We start from the raw sequence: 10,011 nt of genomic DNA on the forward strand, positions 1-10,011 counted from the left end.
TAAGACACTTGTTTGACGTCCATACCTTGTTAGATCATTAGCAGATGTTAAGATGAGCTGGCGAAGGTTTGTAGCCGTCGTCGCGCCGCCTTTAATGTCATCGTAGTCTTGCTTTACCTTGCTTCCCATGTATTCTCGTAGCTTATCGAGAAAGATGGTGTCTAAAGAATTGACGTTGAGATGATCCAGTCGTGATTGAAGAACGTGGAGAGCAATCTCGGTTGAGGCGGCTGACGTCAGCGAGTCTGTTTCATCATCGTCCGAGAGTGGAGGCTCGTCATCTTGAGAAAAAAATCAAGATTATAATAAAGTAAAGAAATGTATGAATAAGAAGTGATTTTTGGAAAGATACCGGAATGGAGTAAAGCTCCTCATAAAACCTTGTTCAGAAATACATGTATCATCGTCAATATTGTTGCATCAAGTTATTTCATGTACAGATCACCCGTTATTATCCATAACAATTCTGCCTGGAAGAGTATGACCCAGAAAAAATCTTAAATCCATCAGTATGGAGGTCTGCTTTTCTGCTCTAAAAATAGCAAAAAAGCAGATTGAACGTCTCGTGTAAAGTGTATTTTCTACTTTTCTGCTATCAGAAAAGCAGATTGAACGTGTAAGGCAAATGCATGTTTCTACTTTACACAAGAGACGTTCAGTCTGCTTTTCTGCTATTTTGAGAGCAGAAAAAAAGATGTCCACTTTTCGACCTCCATACGTCAGGCATTAAACCCTATCCTTCTTTGAGACTATGATTTGGATGATTTTTGAGGATGTTTTATGTTCAACCACATTGACCATCATGACCAAGGCTAAAATTTACACTGGACCACCGGCTTGAAGGCACGTGATATTAGCATGGGGCCACTAAACTCACGACCCAAAAAGTCCAACTGTCTTGTGTTTTTGTCTTATTTGGAATCTCGTCTTGCAAAACAAATTTTGGTCTAGTAAATTTGTTTTAAAGCTACATTTGTACAAGCCCTGCGCTCTTGTGGATTTTCCCACTGTTTTTGTTAGGCCTGTTGGGGGATGTTCACTTACATGTAGGCACAGGGGACCCTACAACGTTGTAATAGTGATTTTGTAAGAATCCTAGCAGTAGGCATCCACCCCTTATATAACGTGCATATCCGTCACTGCAGTATTTTCCTGCAAGGTATTTGGGACTACATGTAAGTTTTGTATTGAGAAACCTACTCCTTAAAGCCATTGGAGACTTTGGGTAAACAGTATTGTCCAAGGCCCACACTTCGTGTACCACAACTTCTAACGAGAATTGATGTTGTTTTAATGTTTTCTCAAAAAGTAAAGCATTTCATGGAATAATATTTCAAAGACTTTCACCATTACCTTCTGTAAACCCTGTAAGTTTTTTGTAAATCTGTGAACTTTTTTTTTTGTTTCTGTACCGAAAGTGTATAATTGCTTTAAATGCCATTCAACATTATTAGCAGAAATTCTTATCACAGTGGTGTGAGAGAAACTGGCAGTGCAAACAGCGTTAGTACACAAGGAAGTATACTGCAAGCTTTAGGACTACCCCAGCCTTAAACGTCAGATCTGATTCAAAGTTTCTAAACCCTTACTTTTCATGTTTTTGTAAAATGGTCATTCAACCTTTAACACAATCACTTTTTGTCAAATCAGTTTCATTTGTGGATGGTGCAATTTCTTTCCTGGCATACAGTTTCAATTTCAATGCTAATTTTCTAGATTGGTGTGCCTTCCCAAACTGCCTCTCAGACAATGGTGTCAAGGCCTTTTCACATGAGGGAAATAAGCAGGGGTCCATGTCCCTAAAAACACAAGGTTATCAAGTCTATCTACATTGTGTGAAAAGTACAAATCTTTTTCTGACTATAGTGCTTTTCACACGACAGCAATTTAACTGGGGTCCCTTGCTTAAAGCAATTGGACAATTTGGGTAAACAGTATTGTCCAAGGCCCACACTTCATGTATCACAACTTTTATATAAAATAACAAACCTGTGAAAATTTAGGCTCAATCGGTCATCGGAGTCGGGAAAACCCACCCTTGTTTCCGCACGTTTCCTTGTGTCATGACATGTGTTTAAAATAAATCCGTAATTCTCGATATCGAGAATTGATATTGTTTTAATGTTTTCTCTAAAAGTATAGCATTTCATGGAATAATATTTAAAGAGAAGTCTTTCACCGTTACCTTCTGTAAACCCTGTAAGTAATTTGTAAATCTGTGAACTTTAAAAAAGAATTCTGTACCAAAAGTGTCCAATGGCTTTAATACTGTAAGCATGGTTGTAAAATGTAGCAATGTTTGACAAGGTTTTGCAAGAGATCTTTGACAGTAGATAAAATTGTTACTCTTTCACACGGCCCACGAGGTACACTTTGTGAAATTTTACAACTGTGCTAAATAGCAAGGGACCCTTGCTAAATTGCTCTCGTGTGAAAGGGGCTTATGATTGAGACCAGCAACAACAAAAAACACAGCGATGTGAAAATTCACCACTATCGTCTGTGCTATGCTGTGTGAATGAACGTGTATGTACCCCGAGCACACATACCAAGGACCATGGTTTAGAGCTACCATATATGCGCACAAGATGAATCGAACCAACACATGCAGTAGCGTTTTCATGCTATCTGCACAAAAGTCTTGATTGGCGACCCTCCTTTTAAAAAAATGTACAATTAAAAGACAATTGTCTCACAAGTTACTAAAATGCAACTTAACATCGTTAATGACCTGACAATTCGACCCTAGCGGAGTCTTCCTCAAAGGCTATAAATTACTTAGTTCCTATAGAAACAAATGAACAAATGCAAACTTTAGGGTATGGTTTGAATGTACTTTCTTGAAAGTAGATTCTTGATATTATTGACATTTTGAAAATTTAAGGTATGTATTGGTTTTTGGAACCATTTGATTGTTTTCATCTTATAATGTGTACAACAAAATTAACATGTGAAAATTCCATCAACAGCTCTCCATTACTCGTTTCCAAGTAAGTTTTTAAGCTAACATGTATTTTGAGAAATTATCAATAGTGTCCACTGCCTTGAAAACAAAACTTTTCTTTTCTTACCAGAGTCTTGATCTTCCTCTGTCTCCAGCTTCTGGGCCTCTGATGGATATCTTAATGCACAGCATAGTCCATTGTTTGTCAAACTGTAGCTCTTGATGAGCTCCGCCAAGTTACTGAAGGTGTGCTGCTTGGTTGCGTCGGAGGACTGAAAAGGAATGATAATCACAAACTTGACTCAGTGATTACTTCAAATTCTTACCTGAAATTGCAACAAATGGCGGTTTGTCAAACTGGGCCCGATTTTATGGATCTGCTTACCGTTGAATTCTGCACATTTGATCACAAATCTCCGCTTACATGCAAGCGCTGAATTTCTGCCCTAGCTGTGTAAGGGTAGAATGTCTAGTAACGTGGAGTACGCACACGCACAAGCCAAATTTCCCCGCTAACTCTGTGAAATATGCTTGACGTAAGCGCAGCTTTCCCTGCTTCCGCAAGCGCCTCTTCTTTGTAGCAGAGCCATGAAATTGGGCCCTGATCTCATTGATGTTTTGATTTCCACAAATATAACAACCCTGTCAGGCCTGTGCCCAAATTCATGAAGCTGCTTAAGCACAAGAAGTAACTAAAGCTTAAACTTAGCGAAATGAGGCTACCATCTGTGACTGGTATCTTGCTGATTTTTGCTGAGCAATGAGTTGTTTTAAAAGCAATATTTTCTGCTTATTAAAGAAACACATTGCCTTGGATCGGTCGAGTTGGTATTTGAAAAGCGTTAGTAAATGCATATGTTTAGAAAGATATTTTAAAAGTAGAATACAATGATCCACACAAGTATCACTCGAAATTGCGTGGTCTTTTACCTCGTCGACCAACACGGTCGGCCATTTATGGGAGTCAAATTTTTGACTCCCATAAATGGCCGACCGTGTTAGTTCGCAAAGTAAAGGAAAACCACGCAATTTCGAGGCAAATTTGTGTGGATCATTGTATTCTACTTTTAAATTATCTTTCTAACCATATGCATTTTATAACAAACGGTTACTAACGCTTTTCAAAGACCAACTTTAAGCTCTATAAAATTTGGCACTGAATGTGAGGGTGTACAAAATGTGCTGTTTCGTTGTTCACACTAACATGGCCCAATTTCAAAGAGCTGCTCACATGGCTTATAAGCATATAAAGTTGCTGAAAAGAACAACACAAATATGCTTACCAGAATATAATTATCAGCTAAAACACCATTTGAAATGTAAAAATTGTAACTGGAATCCTACTTAGTACTACTACTTTCACCTTCAGCAGCTCGATAAAATTGGGCAGAGGTTGCTTCTTTCTACTGCGGTTGTTTTCATTCAAAACAACAATAGAATTTGGAATTAAACTCACTCAACCCGTACTCCACCCTAGCTGACAAAGGGTTAGTTTGTCACACTACAAGGTCAAAGTTTCAAAGATTTTGAGACAAATATTTGTTCAGACTGACAGACAACATTACTATAGATCATTTTATCATTGAAATTCAATCATACAACCTTCAAGTACAGTAAATTATACTATTTCACATGATTTAGGGCGAAACACGTATGTATTATCATTATTAATATTTTTGCTTTGTATAATAAGCAACAACAAATTTGTTTAATATGAAAGAATTCAACCAAAATTTTGGTTCCCCAGCTAATCCTAGTTCATTTGTTTCTCTTTTTATCCTAAACCAATCTAGATCCCTGCTTTATAGAGCGCCACAAATGAAAACAGGAAGCCCACAGCGACCTAAAAAATAAAAGTATAAACTTTTTTTCATGGAAGGGTTCACTTTGTCGCTTGCCTGCTCACAAACAGGACATGTTTGGAGCAGGAAACAGGAAAAATATAACAGAAATAACAGCTAGCTCCAAACCGTTGCAGAGTGACATGCAGCTTTGTGCCAATGGAGGAAATATAAAATGTCAACTGTTTCAACAATATACCAAATCTGGATGGAAACGCAGCTGAATAGAATTATGCACCAAAAAGGGAAAAATTAGGTGTGCTTTCGAGTCTTGGTTTATGGTTTATGTTTTATTTATATCAAAATGTCATCGCAGCATACAGCTGAATTGCAACATTATTCATAACTGATACTTGATGTACCGAAAAGGTTGTTATTTCAAGAACAGCGAAGCAAAGAAACACAAAGCGGAAATGAGAATCGGGTTTACGAATTTATTCTTTATATAGGCAGAACCTCTTTAAAGTGCTCTTAATAATGGGGGTTGACAGTAGCCTGTAATTTTTGAGACCAAGGACAATTATCCCACAAGCGCAAGTGGACTACGGAAAAATATAGCGCTTCTGCATCCCAAATGTAAAGCCGAGTTGGATATGGGACGCAGACGCGCATTATTTTGTTTCGTATTCCACGAGCGCGCGTGTGTAATAACAAATTTATCTTCCAGTCTCACTTGCAACGCGCAAAGTTTACAAATTCCGAGCGTTATTTTGAGGCGAACAGCATGCATGCACACAAAGTTTAGAATGTAATTTTTGCACTGTCCGTATGCGGAGCCTGACGCATTGACACTCACAATACGTAGTCTGCATTAAAAAACTGGGAGTAGGTTAAAGGTACTGGCAGATAATATTTATTAGACTATTCTGATCCAAACTTTGGGATTTCTCCGCAGAACCACCACAACTCAGAAACAAAATTATGTATCGTGTCTCTCAGCAAACCTCTAGGTGTACTAGACTGGAATGTTTTTTACATCACAATACAAACACATATTTACATCACAATACATCACAATACATCACAATACATTTTTAAAAGGGCAAGGGCACAAATGCATGCTCTACTTGGTAAAGGGCAACCTATGAGGAAATTGTAAAGGGCACCAAGGCATGGAGGTAATCACCTCCATTATATTAGGCCCTACCTCCTTGAAGGACTCAGGCTGCCTCTAGCTTCCAGGCAATCTCGGTGGTCACAAAGATTTGAGTAACACTTTATATGATATCTACTCTTAAACTGCAAAGGCTGTGGGTTCAGATACCAACCGAGTAATTTTGTGGAATTTCCAGTGTGCTGAAGTTTGTCGAATACAAGATCCACAAAGTGTTACTTAATATTTATTTATTGGTAGGCCTATCTTTGTGGCAATAAGTGTACCCATGTGGCCGTGCACATCAAGCTAGATGCAGAAGATTAAAGGGACACATTGTTTGTTTGTTTGTTTGTTTAGATGATCTTCCCATCAAGGAAACTCGGCAAACTCCCACAAGGGGATATAAACACCAAGCTGGCAACAACCAATCTCTCTCATACAAACATTGGTTTTACGTCTATGATTATGAATTGCACAAATTAGGAAATTGTGATTCAGTAAAACTAGACAATAATATTTATTCTAGTCACTGTGCCGGTTTTCCTTTTACGTCGTGAACTAACACGATCGGCCATTTTATGCCATTTTATTAATCCAAAATTTGACTCCACAAAATGGCCAACCATGTTTGTTCGCGACGTAAAAGGAAAACCGTGGAATTTCGAGGCATGTTAGTGTGGATTATTTATTATCTACTTTTAAATTTCTAACCAATTTGCATCTCATAACAAATGGTTCAAAATGCTTTTCTAAGACCAACTCAACCGATCCAAGGCAACGTGTTCCTTTAATGTTAGCGACTGAACTTTGACCTTACCTTAATGAGGTAGCCAGCACCATCTGCAGTGGGTAGGATACGATATTGATAGATTCTATCATCACATCTGAAAAACAAACACAGTACTTTTAACAACTATCACTCTGATCTATAGGCCAACTGGATCAGGGATTATCCACACTAGTTTGCCTAACAAACAAGGAACTTAACCAAATTATTTAGGAACTAACTCCGAGGTAGTACAGTTAATCACGATCCAATAAAGCTAAAGTAGTAGTCCCAGCCTATTTTCTATACCATCCGCCCGGCTCAGTTAAAAAAGCAGGACAGTTCTTTTCAGAACTGAGAAGTCTCCCGAACCCCCGAACATCTACTCGGCAGTAGTAGAAAAAAGCAAGACAGTTCTCTAAGAACAAACTCTACCTGGCAAGTAAATATCCCACATGGTGTTACCGCAAACCAAATATACATGTATATTGATAACTCACCATGCAATGCCTCAAATCCTATATAAAATTATTTATCATACCATAGACAGTTGGCTATCTTTTGAAAAGGATATTTTTTAAACAGTCTTTTGAGTTTTGAAATTTGATGTAAATTCAGGAAATACAATTTTGTTAATTGATCTTTCTAACTAAGTAACATCTAAGTAACATCCCTTGTGGTTTATATTGATAAGTAACATCTAATAAGACATTTGAACAAAAACTGAACAACTTACAATTTAGGACAATCAATTAAAACTTAACCATAGTACACATTCCACAGAGTTTCAGAGAGTTCATGCATTTCTTCGTTGAAAGCTGGAATGTTCCATTCAACTCGGCTCCGCCTCGTTGAATAGAACATTCCATCTTTCAACTCATGAACATATTCGCACCATTGCACTCATAAACATTCATTATGTGTATAATATATCATTCATTTGGAAAAAAATGTAATGTATATGCAAAGAGCATTGATCCTTGGGAGGGGCGCTACATAAATGTTGATTAAATACAAGTACATGTACTTACAAGACTGAGAGCACGTAAGCTCCTTTGAACGACTCGCTATCTCTGACAAGGAAACTTCCCGTCTTATTGGCTCGTGTCAGATTATCTTCAGTTTGCAATCTGGTGATGCTGCCATGGTACCACGGATAAGGAAGCGCTCCTCCAGACGAAGTTGAAGACATGATGGAGGAGAATGCGTAACTGCAGGTGAAAAGGCAGGAATATAAGTTGAAAGATTTTTTTTATATATTTTTTTTTTTTACACTCAGCTAAAATGTACATTAGACATTCCAATGTACATTAGACATTCAGGTTTGGGTGAATTATAACATAAAATGTTCCTGCAAAATTATTTGTAATAGAGCATTAGGTTAATACAAGAGTGGAAAATAGCTTTTATAAAATAACTTTTGAATAAAAATTACCCCAGTCTGTGAAATGACCAACTTGATGATGCACTGTCCGATTATGAATAAAATAAAGAGTTATTAATAATTTTAAGTTATAAATTAAATGAGGACTCCATCTATAAAGTTGTTGAAAGCAATTCTCTATTAAAAAAGAAATTACTTGAACAAGCAATGGAGAGCTGTTGATAGCATTTTAAAATATTGTGACAAAAGGCTCCCTCTGAAGTAACATAGTTTTTGATATTTTCACATTTTCACGGGTTTGTTATTTTGGTGCATAAAAACCAAAGGTGTCCAGTGTCTTTAAAGGCAGTGGACACTATTGGTAATTACTCAAAATAGTTATTAGCATTTAACCTTTCTTGGTGACGAGTAATGGGGAGAGGTTGGTGGTATAAAACATTGTGAGAAACAGCTCCCTCTGAAGTGTCATAGTTTGCGAGAAAGAAGTAATTTTCCACGAATTTGATTTCAAACCTCAGGTTTAGAACTTGAGGTCTCGAAATCAACCATCTAAACGCACACAACTTCGTGTGACAAGGGTGTTTTCTTCTTTCATTATTATCTCGCAACTTTGATGACCGATTGAGCTCAAATTTTCACAGGTTAGTTATTTTATGCATATGTTGAGATACACCAACTGTGAAGGCTAGTCTTTGACAATTACCAATAGTGTCCACTGCCTTTAAACATTCATAAAAAATAAAGCTTTTTACACAAGTTAAATTAAATCAAAAATTGATCTGCTATTGAAATCTTTTATTAATTTTATAATGAAGTTTAGCACAGATGTAAAAAAAATATATATTTATATATTTTATTTAAATATTGTACACAAGCTTGATAATTAGGTACGGATATTATAATCTAGCCCCACATGTACTTTGTAGTTTGTGTACGTGTGGCACTTGCCAGACCACGACCAGACACACTCAGCAACTTTGGTCTGTAGACTGAACACAGCAAAACAACTCCCAGTCAGCTCTGACCTGAGCTGGCCTGTGAGTGAGATAGTTGCGATAACGTAACCCTCCTGCCGGCGGCGTAGCCAAAGGGTTACGAAGCTGAATATTTCGCCCTGCACACATTGCATTAAGCTTCGTAACCCTCCGGCTACGCCGTCGGCAAGAGGGTTACGTTATCGCAATTAGTAGCTTGTTTGTGAGAGTGAGATTGGGTAACACATTTCAATTCAATTAAATTCAATTTACTTTATTTCCAATCCAATCTAGTAAACAAAACACACAAATAAATTTGTATACATTTTTTTACAACTGCAAAAAAAATATCAAAATATTCTGGCATTTTTGTCAAAATAAACACAACACAACAGCCAAGAAAACTGACAACTGTTGAAAGTGATTTCAAATGCATCCACACTTGTCTTACCATGGAGGTCTTACTTGCCTGCTTGTTAACAATCAATCATCAGTAAGTACATACCGTCAATGACTGACTGACTGAGACTCAGACAGTCTTCACAATTTTGAGACCGCACACACACAGTCGGGCCCGGAAAAGTAACAAGAATCCTGCATTACCTACTTATTTACATTGACAATGGCTTTAAATCCCAACTAAAGCTTACCTGACTCCTTTACTTTGTTTTCAGAAACATTCTATAGTGACCTTTCATTTCAAAACAACAGCAAAGTTCTGCACCTCTTGAACAACTCACTGACAGCTCACAACTTCTCACGCATCACAATTTCCTGTTATTAAAAACCCTTTACAAATACCGCCACACTTCCGCATTCATTTCTCGCGGCAAATCTCGCGTCGCACAAGATTTCAAAACAAAGTCAAAAATTGTAAAAACTATTTATCATTGTTTTTTTTAATGAATTCATTGTATCATTTAACATATAAAAACAAAAAAATTTGCGTTTATATTTGACGTTTTTTTTTAACGGCAAAAGGAACAAAATTCTAAAGAAAATTGTG

At 37.1% G+C, this 10,011-nt stretch overlaps 1 protein-coding gene across 2 annotated transcripts in view; it reads right to left on the reverse strand.

The window, feature by feature from the left end:
- Positions 1-9,766, reverse strand: part of LOC117298482 (phosphatidylinositol 3,4,5-trisphosphate 5-phosphatase 1-like) — a 45,320-nt gene extending 35,554 nt beyond the window's left edge. For both annotated transcript variants that reach the window (XM_033781761.1, XM_033781760.1), the window contains exons 1-5: positions 9,656-9,766; positions 7,679-7,858; positions 6,699-6,765; positions 3,072-3,216; positions 26-281 (exon numbers count right to left, since the gene is read on the reverse strand). In XM_033781761.1, the coding sequence (XP_033637652.1) occupies positions 26-281; positions 3,072-3,216; positions 6,699-6,765; positions 7,679-7,839 (629 nt within the window). In that variant the 5' untranslated portion in view covers positions 7,840-7,858; positions 9,656-9,766. The remainder of the gene's footprint in view (positions 1-25; positions 282-3,071; positions 3,217-6,698; positions 6,766-7,678; positions 7,859-9,655) is intronic.
- Between the last annotated feature and the right edge of the window lie 245 nt (positions 9,767-10,011).

Source organism: Asterias rubens, chromosome 13, assembly GCF_902459465.1.
Source record: "Asterias rubens chromosome 13, eAstRub1.3, whole genome shotgun sequence".
Taxonomy (NCBI): Eukaryota; Metazoa; Echinodermata; class Asteroidea; order Forcipulatida; family Asteriidae; genus Asterias; species Asterias rubens.